Consider the following 18,643-nt stretch of genomic DNA (forward strand, 5'->3'; position numbering starts at 1 on the left):
AAGAATAATAAATTACACAGTAATGGATGTGTACATTAATGTATATTGTATGATTTTAAGTGGCTTATTTACTAACCATCAATTTTTAATTTTAAACTTGAGAAAAAACACTTTTCAGAGGTTTACTATGCTTTTAAACAGCTAAGAATCCAAATTCAGCAATTTGCCAGAGTAAACTTGCCAAGTTCATATAGAAGTCAGTGGCAAAGGTCCCTTCCCTTTCTTTTGTCGTGAAACAGATTTTGCTGGGTTTTGTCTGAAAATCACAACTTTTCTGAATTGTCACATCGACTTTCGCGGCGTCAGTTTGAAAAAGTTGATTTTTTTACAACTTTTTAGTAAATATTATACATTCTGGAAAACGAGTTTAGTCGATTTTGGAAATAAAAAAAAATTAGAAATTGAGGAAGTTTAGTAAATCTGCCCCTAAATATGAGGTAAATCTGGAGTGAATAAGAACACTCTGACAGAATCTGACACAATATCTGACAGAAGCCTTCTTCTTCTTCTTCAAATGTCAAGCCATGCAAATAGGATTATCAAGGAGACAGTTGATGTTCATGACATCTAACACTCTCCTGCTACTTCTTTACTTCTTAGTGATCTTAGTAAATTTACAGATGCGAGGCACCAATCTTAGGTTGCATATGCTGAAACTGTATTTAACAGTAGCAGCGCTGTAATGGAATCAAGATATTCTAATTCATGTTAAGAGGATTTTTTTTCCTTTTACTTTCTGATAAACGCGTCCACCTTAATTTTATGAATTATTTATCGGCAAATCGTATTAGTAAACTTCTACACAAATCTATTTTACAAGAGATACAACAGTATCCCTAAAACTACTATGCAAGTAAAGTTTATTAACGGTTGCTACTAACTTATTTTAGGGCAATTCAGAAGCAGTACATGTCTGTTCTGTTAAACTGTCAGAGGTTTAACCCCAGCAAGTTCCCACTGCTCCTTGGGATTCTATGGAGACAGTTTGTCAGTTTGAGTTAAAGTCACTAGAAAAGAAATTCTTCCCGAAAGATAAGAATTATTGAACTGTAAGCTTTAATTACAAAGAATCATACTCAGTCTGCCTTTCTAACCCACTGTATATTTCAGTACAGAAGGATGTGGTCTGGCTTGGAGGAAAAGCTTCCAGCTGGCGCAGCTTGATCTGATTCAGCATATCTTCCCTGGCACAGTAACAATAAAACCATCACATTTGTATAGCTGACTGCATGAAAACAGACATCTTTGTTTATGCAATAACCATGTCAGGCTGATATTGTAATATTGTAATGGTGAATTGCCCTCTTAAATTGTTATCCCTTTGCAATAACCCACATTTAATTTGTATATTAGCCAGGCCAGTACACTAAAACAGAGAGAAATGCAATCACTTGTTGGGGCAGTTAATACTAAACATTGAGCTAAGGGTAAAGAGACAAAAGAGAATTAAATAACATTACAAGGTTAAATCCAAGATAAGACTTAGTTTGAGGCAATAAAAGACAGGATTGGGTGTAGCACAAGTGAAAGCGAGTCAGGAATAGTCACATGGCAGGAGGTACAGGGTTACACATCACTTGAGAGAGAAAGGAGTAAAGGTCCTGAGAATTTCTATTGCAGTATAAAAGGTTCCTGTACTTAAGGCCTTAAGATCTCTCTCTCTGCATATATATTGCCCCTGCTGAAACTGAGATTTAACCTCCAACTACTACCGATAGACCAAAGGTGTTGTTATATTGATCATATTTTTCATTTTTCCCTCCAACCTCCAATCTATCGGCCATGGAACCAAATATTAAACCAAACACTCTCACAACTGCTTGTGGCACGTGGGCTACATTCTGGGCGGGTGCCTAAAGCTGAGAACCATACCCCTCAATTCTAAGGAGAGACTCTATATAAATTAAATCAATCATTTGGCTTACCTATTAGGGTCTCAATTTAACAGGAAAATCTTTTCCTCCCCAAAAAAATTGTAATTAAATACAATAAACTTATGTTTTGAGTTTCACTAATCGCTTCTCTCTAGGACAAACTTAGTGGGGGTCATTTATAAAATCTGCGCAGCGCAGAATTATTCACACAGTGAACATATTTGCCCTTCCCATGTTTACATTTATAAATCTAGACATGACTGGTGCATTTAATGTGCAAACATAATTGTGACATTTTATTAACAGAGTGAATGTTCTTAAAAGCTTTTTAAATATGGTATATTTACAAATGCAAATATGTATGCCCACACACTGGATTTGTGAGTGACCCCACAACTTTGGCAGAGGAAAAAATATTTGAAAAACTGATTTCTCAATTTGCAAATGTGAAAGTGAAAATTGGTGCACATATATATATTTTCTTACAATAAATGAGCAAACTGCAATCACATTTTCAAATTTTCATGAGCAATTTGCATTTCACTTTGCAAAAGAGGAAAGACGGGCACAGCTATTTAAAAAATGTAAGCATTTAGGAGAAAACATGCGCAAAACAACCATTTGCAAAAAAAATATGCGCTACACGAACTTTAAAAATGACCTCCAGTGTCTTTTATTACAAAACCCTATTACTATGTTAGGCTTACCTGTTCAGATCTCATATAAGTAGCTAAAAGGTTTCACATTGATTTTCTTTCCATAAAAGAGTAACTAAAATAATTCAACAATAAAACACAATTGAAACAAAAAGGTATTGAAATCATGATTTGAAATCATTCATCCAGTCACGGGATGAGGAACCAGCTTTAAATTAAGGAGGAATATTGATTTCCCATTACAATAAATATATGCAGGAGATGCACTGAAGAATTGTTCGGCCATATGTTGAACGTAAGTTTCTGACCTTTTAACATAGGACACAATATGGATTCTGACACCTGCAGTAAAGAGCTGCAAAAAAAGTAAAAAGAGAAAGGCAAAACTCAAACATTAAAATGCTGAAGGTGTTGGGAGACTGACAAAAATTACCCAACTGAGGCAGTCACTTATCAAAGTCAGACAGGTATTGGAATCAAACGAAAAACCGTTTCTGAAACCTCTGACATGTTATTTTGTTGGAGTAAAGCACTTAGGGGTAAAGTCTGTTTAAATTTGTGTCAGAACCAACTACCCAGCTCAAACTTGATGATGCATGGGCTGTAGCCTGGTAAGTTTCCTAAAATCATCTGTGCGCAAAAACTTGTAAATCTTCATTTTCCAGTGTGTGTACTAACAGTTAGAGTTTGTGATGTGATGGCACATTTCTATACACAGTATAAACACGCCTTCACTCCATTGTTTAGGGATAAGAAATGTTATTTACTGTTACCCCAAGAGCAATAAGGAGCACTAGGCCTTTATAGAACTTACTGAAAAAGCATGCGTGTCTGGGGTATGACTGCATTCTGCACCTAGTGCTAGATTGGTTATTTAGTGCTCAGCGCGGAGTGCAGTAAGTGCACAACAACCCTGTCCTTACTGCTTGCCCTCGGTTGGCAGTCATTACATGGCTCTGTTGTGGCCTGTGCCTGCTAGTCCACCCTAGCCTGAGTGTCAGAATGATGGGTATATTATGGCAAGGATAGGGGCAAGAGGGAGCAGGGCCGCTGCTCCCTATAAGCAGAGTAGGCAGTCTGCATAGGGCACCAATTCCCAGGGGGGCACCATCCCAGCTGCTCAAATTTTTTTTTTATATATTATAACATACCCCCCAACACTGTCCCGCCGGTTTTTATAGCGCATCCCGCTGTCCCGGATAGTTCAATCAATCTATGGGGGCAATTGGGGGCACTTACTATGGGGGTATTGTCTATGGGGGATATTGGGGGCACTGTGTGTGGGGCCCCTATAGTAGGTGTTTTTTGTTTATTTTATTTTTACTTCTGTAATATTTGGGGGAGGGGGCACAAAAGTAAATTTTTGCTTAGGGCACCCATTTGGCCAGCAGCGGCCCTGAGAGGGAGTATGTCTTTATGCTCACACCCTCCACCTGCCCCTAAAGAATACAGCACTGACAAACACAGGCAGAGCAGGGTTCATGGAATACACACAGATCTGGCAAATTTAAAATTTACAGATCATTTTTAAAAAATCACTTCCTAGATATCTAGCTTAAAATATTTCACAAAACACTATAAAGGTGGGCAAATGTAGCATGGGAACAAGGGGCTGAGAACAAAGAACGTATTTCCCCTACAGAAGCAGTGCATGGCAGATAAGTGCCCAATTTTTTTTTTACGTTGTGCTGCTGGACATCCATCAGTCATTATATATTATAGGACAGCCATGTTTTTGTTTAACTTCTTACTCCTATGCTCCTATTTTCTTTTGAGTCTATCAAGGACTATTGGCCCTTTCCTTTAAGGATTAATGTTTTTGCTCCCTTAAGAGTAATTTATATGCACAGTCCGATAATGAAGACATATATACTAGAGCAAGTAGCTCAGTCTGCCACTTTCAATGTGGCAGAGACTAATATACAGTACATATCCTAAAAGGCCTGAAAGGCCAAAACTGTGTTGCAGCTCTTCATATTTCATCGCTTTTCATCGCTTTATGAAATCAACACAGAGATGCATCTGATTAATGCTACAGTCTAATATCCAAGACCTGATCCCTTTACAACTGGTCCCTGCTTTATCCTTTGTTTGATGCAGAAATATTTCATTGTCCTTGTTTTGGTAATAAATGTATTTATTTACCTTGTATTTTTTACATGTCCTGTAACTTTGTCCTGCCCTGCTCTCAGGATTGTGGGAAACCATGCCACAATGCTTGCAACTACAGTAAATATTAGTAAGAATAGGAAAGCTTTTACTAGCAGGGTCTGGGCAATATTTACTGATATATTTATTGCAGTTTGGCGAGATTCTTTAATAGGTCACTTAACATAATATAAACTATCTGTTGGTTAAGTATTCATTCTGGGGGTATAGTTTTCCTTTAACTAAATCTAGGAAGTATATAGACAGTGCATATACATTTACGCCCATACTGTATGTAATAAAACCCGCTAAATTTGCCCAGGAGCAGTAACCCATAGCAACTGATCAGTAGGTAACATTTACTGGTCACCTGTGTAAAAGCAAACAATTGGTTGCTATGGGTTACTGTTTCTGGGCAAACGTGAGGCTTTTTATTACATATAAATATATATAATCTCACATATAGTAAAAAGTTTGGGACAACACGGAACTTACCGAAAAAAAAGACAAAGTCTATTTAAAATTATTACATAAGAACCAATGTTTTGACCCCAATGTTTTAGCCTTCATCAGGGTAACAGTGACAGACCTCACAGCCATTTAAAACAAACAAAAAAAAAGAATGCCAAAATTAGGTCACACCAACCATGACATTTCACCTCCCCATTGGTGCAAACCCTAATCCCTGGTAATACACAGATACTATTTAAAGTAAGTACTGGTGTTAAAAGAAACATTGTAAAACCTGTTAAAGAATGTTATAGATGGGTGAAACTATAAAAAGGTTATCATTATTAAAAGTATGTATGAAAAGATGTGATGGACCCTTATGCCAACTGCATGTGCTAGTGCTAACCCATTAGAATTGGTATGATGTTGCCTGTCCTTCTACTGGTCGTGGTAAATTGCCAAATCATACGTATATTACATTTTGCAGTTGCCTCAATATAAAAGGTATCTACAAATGATGGTTAAGATGCCAACACTCCACTCCACATCACTCTAGTCACCCCTGGGTCAGTTCTCTGTACTAGTGACAAATAAACAAAGGCAAATGGTTATGGACTTGAGATCTGAATGGTAGAGTATCCCAAGCCTATCTGTGAGCCATTTACTCCACCAATTGCCAGTCCAGTTTACCATAATCTCGCCTATTAAGATGCAGATACTGGATGTGTACAAAATATTTAAACCTGTACTGGGGAAGTAAAGGTTGGAGTTTCGTCAAGGCAACATTCAGTGTGTCCGCGCTCAAATAGAAAGAATTACAGACAAAAACAGAATGATGAAGCAGATCAGAGATCATGCCTGTGATGCTGGGAATTTATAGCCACTGCAATAACAACTTTTTCCATGCACCACTTCAGGTCTAATACTACAGACCATTTTCACTTGTGGCTATAATCCTAGCTGTGTAATAAAATCTCTGACTAAATTGTATTGCATAAAGGGCAAAACTAAAGTATGATGGTTGGGCTCTTATACACTGTAACTGTGTTACACTGTGTATGTAGTGTACCAAATATCTTTGTAACAGTAGAATCATGTCTGCGTAATATTAAAATGATCAGTTATCCGGAAACCAGTTATCCAGAAAGCTCCAAATGACACAAAAAAGCAATTTCTCATAGACTTCATTTTAATTAAATAATTGAAAATTTTACAGCAGATTTCCTTTTTCTTTATAATAATAAAACAGTAGCTTGTACTTTATCTCAATTAAAATAGAATTAGTTCTTATTGGAGGCAAAACATTAATCCTATTAAATTTATTTAACGCTTAAATGTATTTTTAAGCAGCCTTACTGAATGGAGATCCAAATTACGGAAAGATTCCTTATCCAGAAAACCTTAGGTCCCAAGCATTCTGGATAATAGGTCCCATGCCTGTAGCTGCATTCTCTCACATGGTTTCTTTTACACAGGACAAGGGCAATTGCATTGATTAAACACTGCTACCCATACATCATGGCTAAACAAGCATTAGAAGGAATCATTTATTGAGAGTTTTATTGGAAATAAATCGAAACTCAAAAGGGCCTTCAAAAACCAAAACATTATCAAAAAATAAATAAATAAATATTGTGTTGCATGTCTAAGCATTTACTTCATTGTATAACTCTTAATGCTAGTACTGTACCAATTAAAATATCATAGATCCCATTGCATATGAAACTATCCGCAGTGCAGCCTATATTAGGCATTAGGCAGTGCTCTGGTCCTGACGTTTTGGGGAGGGGCTATTTCTGGGTTTTCTAATAGCTGGATGTAAAAGAGGGTCCATTGTCTTGCATTCTTTTCAATTCCTTATGCTTTCATTATTCTAGAACAAAATAAATACAAACTAAAGCAAAGAGGACTGCAGCTAAAACCTTGTCAAAACTTATTTTGATTTCACTAATTGCAAATTAAGGAGGATTGAGGATTAGGCTACATTTAGCCTGTTCAGAAATATATAATTGATACTCCAGGCTTTTACATTTTATGAAATGCTTATATTTTACCAGATGGAGCCAAGAAAATGGGCTCTTAAGCTCACTGCAGGCTCTGTACACTTTGGACATCTGCGTTTAGAGTCTAAGTAGCCAAAAGCGCTCAGACACTTCATTCTCTAATGGATTCCCTCCAGAGGTTGGCAATGCAGCAGCTCTCTAAGCTAATTGAATGCTCTACATTTGAAGATAATGTCTAAAAACTGTTCTGATAAAAATGTATTAGGAAAAGCATTAATCATGTTTGAGGCAATTGAATGTCATAAATGTGAATGTGTAATAGGCATCAAGGTTTACACACTATAAAACTACCGCTTGTAAGTTGCCACATATAACAAATGGCGTTACCCAAATAACTGTTGCTTACTTTGCTGAGCATCATCTTAAGGACCCCTCTTTATATTTATCGCAGCTAGAATTGTACTGGACTGAACTGAATAAAACTTTTCACATGCCCATGTGAATTTAATGAAGCAGTCCTGTTATTTCTTATGCAAAAAATCATATTTTAATGATTATTTTATGTAATTTATTTATTGTAATACAATTCTGCATTAAAATGTATTAGTAAACATAATTACCACTGTTTGTCTTGTGCCATGCTTCAAAGGAAATATAATGCTTTAACATGTAAAATTCCCTTTTGGAGTTTTTAAACTACTAATATAATGAATTGTGCAACAACATGTTACATGCATCAAAAGAGTTCTCTGTTTTGCTCCTGATATGTTCTTCTTACTGTATGATGATTGTAAAACTGACCAGCAGGTGGTGCTGTAAATACCAAATTCATTATATGCCATCCTACCTTTCTCTTCTATTAATAACACTGAGTATCATTTATGCCTGCTAGGTGGCTACCCTATATGTGAACGCTTTTGTACCCTTGACCTTAATAACATGATTTCTTCTTAAATTTTAAGGAGAGTGTGGACCTTGGAGAAATCATGTTCTCTCTTTGTTACCTACCTACTGCTGGACGACTGACCTTAACAGTAATTAAATGTAGGAATCTCAAAGCAATGGACATCACTGGTTACTCAGGTATGTATAAAATATAATATAAATAGCGATGGCGAAATATTTTGTCAGGCATGGATTTGCAGCAAATTTCCTTGTTTCGCCATTGGCCGATTGTTTTGCGAAACGGGTGCTGATTTTTGAACACGCCTCATTTTCAAAGTTTCGCGAATTTTTTTGCCATTTCGCTAATCTGTTCAAAGATTTACGAATTTTCCGGGGAAGCAAAACAGGACAGATTCGCTCATCACTAAAAAAAAGGTTTCAGGTTGAAATTTAATAGGGATTTTGGATTTGTCCAAATCTTGAACCTTTAATGTAGGGTTCATTTGAACCCAGAACTAAATCTGAACCCTATTTTGCACATGCAAATCATTGTCCAGAATGGAGAGAAAAAACTGTTTAGGGTTCAGATTCAGTTTGCCCAGGCACTTTAAAGTCAACATTTCTATACAGAACACATCAAGGAATGCCTTTATATTATTATTTACTGTATAATAATAATAATAATAATAATATAAAGTAAACATTTTTGTGTCGAACAAGTCTAATAAATGGAGAATGCTAGTGAGTGAATAGATTCGCATGGATTTTGCATGGATTCGCAGCAAATGTCCGCATGTTCGCAAAACTTTGTGAACTGTGAAAATTCGCCACAGAAAAATTTGTTACATGTCAAAAAAAGTTGCGGTCGTGTCATATTGGACACGTTAAAATTGGCGACAAAAAAAGTCGTGTGACAAATGCGTTTCGTGTCATTTCACAAATTTTATGGTACCATTAAAGAAGAACTAAAGCCTAAAAATGAATATGGCTAGAAATGCATTCTTTTCTATCTGCTCAACATGCTACAGATAGGGGACCTGTTATTTAGAGTGCTCAGAACCTGGGGGTTTCTGGATAAGGGGTCTTTCCATAATTTGAATCACAATACTTTAATGGGCTTATTTATCAATTTTAGAGTTTGTGAATTTGAGTTTGTTTTTTCTAAATGGATGAAACTCACATATCGAATGCTTGCTTAAACTTGTTTACTTATGGTAAACTAGTGTGAATAAAGAAACTAGAATACCTCACATCTTCAAGTTTACAAACTCAAATAAAATTTGAAAAACTTGAATATCTTCAATTGAAAATATGGCTTGACTTTGCCTAGGACAACTTCCATTGACTTCTATAGAAACTCGCAAGTTTGTAGATGGCAAAATTTTACATTCGAGTTTTCAGGTTTTCTGCACTTAATAAATATCAGACATTTCGGTTTAGCACACAAAAATGAAACCGAGAAATTACATTGACCATTGAAAAATCTTAGGGGCACTTTTACTAACCCACGAACGGGCCGAATGCGTCCGATTGCGTTTTTTTTCGTAATGATCGGTATTTTGCGATTTTTTCGGAAAATTGTCGCAACTTTTTCGTTACCAATGCGATTTGTGCGAAAAAACGCAAGTTTTTCGTAGCCATTCCGAAAGTTGCGCAAAATCTGGCGATTTTTTCGTAGTGTTAAAACTTGCGCGAAACGTCGCGCCTTTTAACTTTTAACACTACGAAAAAGGCGCGACTTTTCGCGCAAGTTTTAACGCTACGAAAAAATCGCCAGATTTTGCACAACTTTCGGAATGCCTACGAAAAACTCGCGTTTTTTCGCACAAATCGTAAAGGCAACAAAAAAAATCGCAAAAAATACGAAAAAGTCGCAAAAAGTTCGTTTACCAGTCGGAATTTTTCCAATTCGGATTCGAATTCGTGTCTTAGTAAATCAGCCCCTAAGTCTACTTAAAAAATCATTTAAATCCAATAGGATTGTTTTTCCAGGATTAAAGGGATTCTGTCATGGGAAAAAGTTTTTTTTTTTTTAAAAACACATCAGTTAATAAAGCTTCTCCAATAGAATCCTGCATTGAAATCCATATTTCAGAAGAGAGAACAGATTTTTTTTTTATATTTAATTTGAAATTTGACATGGGGGTAGCCATATTCTAAGTTTCCCAGGTGCCCTCAGTCATGTGCTCTGATAACTTCAGTCACACTCAATAGTAAAAATCCAAGTCATGGCTCCTTCAGCTACATTGAGTAGGGAAAACAATAGCTTATCTAAAAGCAGTCCTATTGTGTAGTGCTGGCTATAATGCATAATGCACTGAGATGGCACCTACACACCAATATTACAACTAAAAAAATACATTAAATACATTTGCTCAAGAATAACATTTGTGAACAGTGTATTAAATAAAAACTATATCATAAAAAGCATGACAGAATCCCTTCAATTATATCTTAGTTGGGATCCAGTACAAGGATTTTATTATTACAGAGTTTATGGAAGAGTCTATGGCCGATGGCCTTCCTGTAATTCAAAGTTTTCTGGATAATGGGTTTCTGGATAACAGAGACCTGTATAACAAAATATAGTTATATTTTTTAAGTGTATTTAAGCATTTTGCATATAATTATTCATTGTCTGGATGAAGCTGCTGCTCGCTCACTACACTAAAAGGTAATGCTGGGGTATAATTACTAGTTACTGCTTACACCACTTCAACATCTTGTGCATGTGGCGTGAGAAATAACTCCTTGGAAAGATTATTTATAAGGATTAATGTAAAGGAAAGTGTTGCTGGAACTGTATGGATTACAGACAAAAGCACTACAATATATTGTTCAAGAGTATGCTATTTCATGACACACAATATATTCATAAAAACAGCAAACACACAGTATGTGATGGATGGAGGATCTAATAACTCATTCACTTGATAAAAGTTGAGTTGTCCAGGGGAAAATAAGTCTCTTCTAATTCAGACTATAAATCTATCATGACTTTCAAGACTCCAGGCAGGCTTTCTTTTCAGTTAAAATTACCCGTCACTTAGGCAACACAGACAAAGCCTTGTTTATTAAAGGCGAGATAATGCTTTATAAACATTTTTCTTACATAAAAGGGTGTTTCATAACATTTGCAAACACATTTGGAATGCACAGTGAATGAATAAATAGAAGAATTGCTGTGAAATTTTGTGCTGGTCCTGTTTATAGGTATATATATATATATATATATATATATATATATATATATAAAGGCAGTGAGTCAGAGGGATGTACAGTAATATGTTTATAAAGCCTGAATAAAGGGAAGGTTTCACAGGAACAAACTGAACTCAGCACTTTTATTCAGTGGGGCTCATTTATAAAGCTTGTGCAGAATTATTTGCACAGTGAACATATTTGCCCTGCACGTGAAAGCCGGACAAGATTGGTGCATTTAATGTGTAAACATAATTGTGAATTTTTATGTGCAGTGCGAATATCCATAAAAGTTTCACAAATTGCAAATTTATATTTGCAAAGTGAAAATTGCAGCTATATTCACACACAACAAGCACGCTTTGGCCAATCTTATTTGTGAGCCATTTATGAATTTTTATGCACAATGCGCATTTCACAGCGATTCACAAAAAAAGGAAAGATGTGGACTGCAGTGCAAAATTTAACTAGGGAAAACCATTCGCAAAACAACTGTGTATGAAAAAAATGTGAGCTGTGCAAACTTTATAAATGACCCCTTGGATATGAATACATGTATAGCTATATAGAGGGGGAGATTTATTAAGACACGAATGCTCGGAGTGTTCATTCGAACGCTCCAAGCACATTTTCGCTGATTTTTCGTATGCCCGCGTGACTTTTTCGTGCGCTTGCGAGAAAAATTCGGAAAGGTTCTGCCGCTGTTTACAATCGTTTGTTGCGAAAATTACGTGACTTTCGGATCGCCAATACGATATTATCGTGACTAATACGATTTTTTCGTAAGCATTTTCGTGATATTTGCGATCTTCAGAAATTATTGTATCCAATCCAAATTTTTCCCATTCGGGATTCAAACTCGTGTTTTAATGAATCGGCCCCATAGAGAAAAAGAGTTATTACATGTTTAGTTTCTAAAGAAATGCAGATCTATACTTCTGAATAGTTATTGTCCCTTTTTATGGCAGTTATTATTAAAAGCTACCGCATTAATGGATTGCAATAGGGTGCAGTAAACTAACCACTTGTAAGAAATATAGGGCCCATGTAGAACTATGCAAAAATAAACATAAAAAATGCTTTCCTAAGCAATTAAACACAAAAGAACAAAACAATCCCCAAATAAAATCATGTACAAGTTTAGCTGCAGTTTCCCTTTAGGATTTTCAACCATTGGCAATTGCTTGCATTGTTTTGATATATCTATCAAGGACCTAAAATCAAGCTGTCCCTCCGGCTTGGCGTCACTCTGCTGACTACAGAGAAATAACAACCCAGAACAATCTGTTACTAAGACCATGATCTACAGGGAAAAAAAGCTAAGAACCTAGCCAGTGTAATTTACAGTCATCAGCTGAGTTGTAGTACAGTCATCTTGACAAGTGCAAGCCAATGCCTCATCCCCAAGAGGAATCCACAGTAATAAAATTCCATTTCTGCAGACCTCACCCCTTGCTGGAAATACACTTGCTTTATTCATCCTAAGGGAAAAGAGCTTTAACATTGCAATGTAAGCCTAACCTAAATCAGAGCGGACATGCAAACAAATCCAGCAAGGCTAGTACATTTAGATACTAAATTGTATAAGACCAACTAAAAGCTACATTCTAATAAATCAAAGGTATGCACCAATCTCAGTGATTACATATATAGAATTTAGATATTTGTTATATAGTTTTTAAATTTAGTTTAAATTCGGGGAGCCCATATCAACATGCTTTATATATATATATATATATATATCAAGGCAAAATTGCAGGAAAAGTTGCAGTTGTAATAACTGAGAAACGTACACCTAAGAGCACACCATAGATGTTTCTATAGTTATAGCTTTTAAACACAGTACCATCAAGTGACACTTTCCATAAAACATGGGTGAAACTGCCCGTTTCATTCATTCAAAAATTTGTGAAATTTGTCATTTGCAAAATTTCACCAAAGGACATTATGTTGACGTGGTTTTTCTTCGCCCACATGTACTAGAGTCGGTGGGTGTTATTTTCAGTTTTTTCCTTGTGCCAAATGCATTGGAGTCAGTGGGTGTTTTTTTCTCATGCCAAATGCATCAATGGGTGGGCATTTTTTCTTTTGTTTCTTTTTCTGGTAATACAAAATACATAGTGAAATTCTAGCCAGTTTTTTATAAAAATTAACTAAAAAAATAGGTTCACCACTAATCTGTTGGTCGGAAGAATTCACTCATCTCTATTTTTACCTCTTTATACACTTCATAGTCACATATATTTGAAAGAAAAAGCACTTTTTTTGCCAATCCAGGCTTTGTGTCTGGTTCCCCCCATGGTTAGTAAGCTTTTTCACATAATCTACATCTTTCCAAAAAAATCAGGTTAAAAATACATGCTAAATATATTTAGTTTAGTTTTTAACCAGTCCATTTGTGCCGTATGATTTGTATAATGGGGATTATGAAACTCCTAATTTACAGCAAACTAATAATTAACCCTGGTATGTTGTTATCTGTTTTTACATCAAAAAATTATATAACAAAATGGTTTTCTCTTTAATCATATATCTTAATAAGGCCTTAATATTACCCATTCACAGTAAACATGGAAGGTTAAAAACACTCTTTTAAGAGTTAAGAGTTAGGCTGCTGCCAAAAAGGTATTGCTAATAGGATAATGAACTGTAATTGGTCACAAAGTGCATGATAAATGCAGCGGACCTCCTGACAGACTGCATAACTAATAATTATACATAACAACTGCCATGCATTAGAAGTTATTATATGTGGAGGAACTGACATGTTGTCCCCTTTTTGTCAATTTAATAAATAACCCTGCCTTCCCAGTTTAGTATTTCTACCCTGTAAAATAAAGATCTCCTGGCTTTACGTGTGTAGAAATAAAGTAATCAGGACTTTTTGTGGTTATCCAAGTCTTTTAAAGAAGATTTACTTGCAGCTTCAGTATCATACAATTTTACTTTTTGTACGTATATACCTTTTGGAACTAATATATATCCTACCCTAGGTAATGGATGGATATGGGTTCAGTGCTTATCCTCATTTTTTGTAAATTCTGTTAGAACACTTGTCAATGATCTTGGGAAATGGGGTGGTGTTCTAAGGATCCACTACCAAAGTATTTAACCCCAAACAACTAACAATTCAATTTCATCCTAACCCTAAATAGGCCCTGGCATTTCAGGTACGCAGAGGCTCAAAAAGCTCCCACCAGCCCAATAAATAGTGACTGACTATGGCATCTTACAGCAGCGCCTCTGGTGTTTGCCAGATTACACAGATTGCCAGCAGGCTCCCCTGCCAAACATACATTTACAATGATGATGGACAAAATGGCCCTGTGCAGGAATTTTTACTGGCATAATAATTAGTGATGAGCGAATCTGTTCTGTTTTGCTTCACCATAAAATTCGCAAAACGACAAGAAAATTCGTGAAATGGTGTAAAATCCACAAAACACATTTGCTGTGCGACTTTTTTGTCGTCCGTGTCTTTTTTTGTCACCCGTGTCTTTTTTGGCGCGACCACGCCCATTTTTCCAGCAACTGCGCCCATTTTGACGTGTGACTAATTTTTTGATGCCAAATTTTCACCGAAGTTTTGCCAAACAGATCGCCAATGGCGAAATGCGGAAATTCACTGCAAATCCATGCCTGGTGAAAGAATTCGCTCATCACTAATAATAATATGTAACAAAATGGCAATGGATTATTATAAAGCTTTGATCCAGTTTATATATTTTACATATAATCATCATTAGTATACCCTTCTAAAAGAGACCTGCTGTTAAAATTCAACTTTCCCAAAACACTTAAGGAGGTATAGAATGAATGATTATTACTGACAGCTAACTGATTTTCAAGAACATTTGCTCTGCTCTCTACAGATCCATATGTAAAAGTGTCCCTTTTATGTGATGGAAGGAGGCTGAAAAAAAAGAAAACCACCATTAAGAAGAACACTCTGAATCCTACTTACAATGAGGCTATTATCTTTGATATCCCTCCTGAAAACATGGATCAAGTTAGCCTACTGATTTCAGTAATGGATTATGATCGGTATGTAAAATGTTTACACCGTATTTTCCAGTTTTGCAAAACAGTTCCATATTGCTGGTTTAAATGGGAGTGGGACTTATCAGGATTTGAAGTGGATCATGCTGGAAATGAGTCTTGGTCTTGAAGCTGTTGTGAAATATGTCGGCAGTGTTCCCTTAGCACCATTAAACTTCTGTGGAATGCTTGGCTTTGTAGAAAAAAGCACTACATACCTATTTATTTTACAGCACATGCGTAATGCTTCCTGCTTTTAAATATTTTCTTTATAAAGTTTCTCTGTCTACTTAAATTCTAAACTAATACAATAGGGGTGTACTAATAGATTCCTTAATCTGGACTGACTTCTGTGTTTGACTTCCATACGTAATAAAAGGCACTAAGTTTGCCCAGTAGCCGTAACCCATAGCATTGGTTGCTATGGGTTACTGCTACTTGGCAAACGTAATGCCTTTTATTACATAACCCCTTTTAAAAAATAATAAGGCAGGAATTTGAATGCATGTAATTTTTGATTGCCTTGCAGCAATCAGTAGATGAGGGTGCAGCTTTTGATCCTGATGAAATTGACCTTAGTGTGCTTTATGTGTGTTGTATGAATGTAAGCTCCATTGGTGGGGGGAATGTGGAACAATTTCTGTTAAGCACTGTGTAACATGCCTGTATATGTAAAGGGCAATGAACGACATGCCAGATAGCCCAAATAGTCCAACAACTCAAAGCAAATAATCAGATATTTGTTGTTATTACCAATTTGTTGCTAAGAGTTATTGATATTTTGTCTATCAATGGCAACTTTGAAATGGCTTTTTTCAACTTTTATACAGTGTTGGACACAATGAGATAATTGGTGTGTGTCGAGTGGGTAATAGCACAGAAGGACTTGGAAGAGACCACTGGAACGAAATGTTGGCGTATCCACGAAAACCTATAACACACTGGCATCCTTTAGTGGAAATGAAAAAGTCTTTCAAAGAGGTTTGTTTCTTCATTTTTATAATGTGTACGGTAAAGCTCTTGCTTAATTGTGGTCTCTAGTTTACATTCAGTGCAAACAAATGGGATTTTTGTTCATGTGAATGATTGTAAATAATGGACTATAAAATGTAAAAAGATGTAATAGATGATTAGTTATGAATAAACATGTTAGGAAAAGAAGGCAAATTGTCAGGTTTGCTCTTTCTGCAGGACAGCAGCTCTCTCTCTGTCAGGTGCATTCATTTGCCAGCTGTCTGAAAGTTCTTTTCTAAAGATCTCTTCTTGCAGATGAGGCTCTGGCCTGGGCTGCAGCCCTCTGGTAGAAGGAAGATCACTGTGTGAATATTTCTGCTGCCTTCTTATTTACCATGGCAGAAAAAAAACACTGGACCAATTTGGTGTTGGTCATGGCCTTCTGGCAGGGCTTTTCAAGCATCCTAAAGATGAGTTGTCTGCCCAAGCTTTACTGTAGGTTTAAACACCTGGTGGACCTTGTTTATCAAGGTAGATGCCTTATAGAGTGGCAACTACAGAGGGTTTGAAGTCTACCTACCAAATTTCCCAACTAGTTTACCACTAGTACTACTACTCCTATTGCAGTAGTGGGTTTGAAATTTAAACCAGCAAGTAATAAAAAAGAATAAATCAAATTACTTTATACATAAACAGTGATGAAAACAAAATATACTTATACGGTCTCACCAAGTGACCTAGTTATACATTTGGCAATTCAGTGCATTAACTCTGCCTGAAAATAATGTCATGTTTGATATAAAAAAAAAATAATTTTTATTTGGTTCTATCCTAATTTAAAAAAATGAGTTGATTAATTGTTACTTAATTTTGAAATGTGATGTGAGGCTAGATATCAGCAGAACAATGGCTGCGATAACAGCTCCCTGACACTGGCATTGCTAAAAATGCTCCCATGCCCACCTAGTAGTAGATATGAGAATAACACTCAATAATAAGCCATCCAAGTTTGGCCCTCCTCTAGTTACATTGAGTAGAACAAACAGTAGCTTATCTGAAAGCAGTTTCATTGTGAAGTGCTGGCTCTTTCTAAAAGCACAGTACAATGCACAGAGATGGCTGCCTACACATCAATATTACAACTGCAAAAAAAATACTTTTTTGGTGCAAGAATAACATTTTAAATGGTGCAATGGTGCAATGTACACAGTGTAATTTAGTAATACAGCATAAAAATCATGACAGAATTGCTTTAAAATAATAATAAAAATACTTTAGAAGATAAAGTACTCTGTTCCCAATCTGTTGACTGGCTTGTTTAAGGTCTATGGCTTTGACATTGGAATTACCAAAACAAATGAGTTTACAACATAATGCTTAAACTGCCACAGTCACAAGCTTTACAACTGGCTCTTCACCAAAAACCTTTTTTCCCTTGTTTTTAAGGCAATATAAAATTTCTGTATCTCCATAAAATATTCTTTTTTTTTGCTTTATTCTTAATGTAATTAAAGTACATTAAATATGAGTCTTCAACAAACCACCACTATTTTTGTAATATGTATAAAACCTATTAATAAATTACAAATCCAGAATTGCATGGAAACGCATGTCTAGTATTAATTAATTACTTTAATTTGCATTACTGATTTCAAACTGTCACAGCAGTTCTTGAATATTATTCTTAACCCTCTTTAACTTTTATTCTAGTGGCAAAGTCATGCAGCAAGTTTTGACAGCCAGGGTTCCTGCCCTTCACCGAAACCACCGGCAACTCCTTGAAATTCACCTGTTTACCTACTAATTGGTCTGTTTAGGACTACTGCAAAAGTGGTTTTGCCTTCCAAACAGCAAATCATAAAAAGGAATAAATCACATGAATGTTAGACACAAATGAAGACAAAAACAGAAAATGTATCAGTGGTTTGATTTGTTTCTTCGTCTATTGTCTCCTGAGATTTCATATTGTAATTTGATGGTGTTTCCCCTGGTTGAAATCTGAAAACTGGAGAAATAATTATGTAAAAAAGTAGCTGTTTTGTGGACAATGAATGTACATGAAAGCATTCTCTCCTACAGAACCAATAGGTAGTTGTTGGCACCACTATTATGGGTTTTCTAAAGATCAGTGCTTACAAAGACTCAGCTCTGAGACCCTGTATGAATTTCTATGCTGTGCTACATTTTTTGACTTCTTGTATGTAATTTATACGTGCTATAAGACTACTTTCATTTTGTGTTGTCTTTGATATTATGTTGTGTAAAAATGATGGAAAAAAAGAAACCTCAAAAATGACACACGTGCTTTTACATTACAGGCATTGTTTATTGCCATCAGTTGCTGTTGAGAGCAGTTTTGCTCTGGCATACTTATACGTACTTGTATGAATTTTATATTACTGTGTGGGACTTCCATACAGAGATTCCTTCGGTG

At 35.8% G+C, this 18,643-nt stretch overlaps 1 protein-coding gene across 1 annotated transcript in view; it reads left to right on the top strand.

The window, feature by feature from the left end:
• The window catches only part of syt6 (synaptotagmin 6), a 168,127-nt gene extending 149,692 nt beyond the window's left edge, over nucleotides 1–18,435 (top strand). The window contains exons 4-7 of the mRNA XM_002935776.4: nucleotides 8,094–8,214; nucleotides 15,090–15,261; nucleotides 16,086–16,236; nucleotides 17,920–18,435. Of these exons, the coding sequence (XP_002935822.2) occupies nucleotides 8,094–8,214; nucleotides 15,090–15,261; nucleotides 16,086–16,236; nucleotides 17,920–17,991 (516 nt within the window). The 3' untranslated portion in view covers nucleotides 17,992–18,435. The remainder of the gene's footprint in view (nucleotides 1–8,093; nucleotides 8,215–15,089; nucleotides 15,262–16,085; nucleotides 16,237–17,919) is intronic.
• Nucleotides 18,436–18,643: the final 208 nt, after the last annotated feature.

Source organism: Xenopus tropicalis, chromosome 2, assembly GCF_000004195.4.
Source record: "Xenopus tropicalis strain Nigerian chromosome 2, UCB_Xtro_10.0, whole genome shotgun sequence".
Classification (NCBI taxonomy): Eukaryota; Metazoa; Chordata; class Amphibia; order Anura; family Pipidae; genus Xenopus; species Xenopus tropicalis.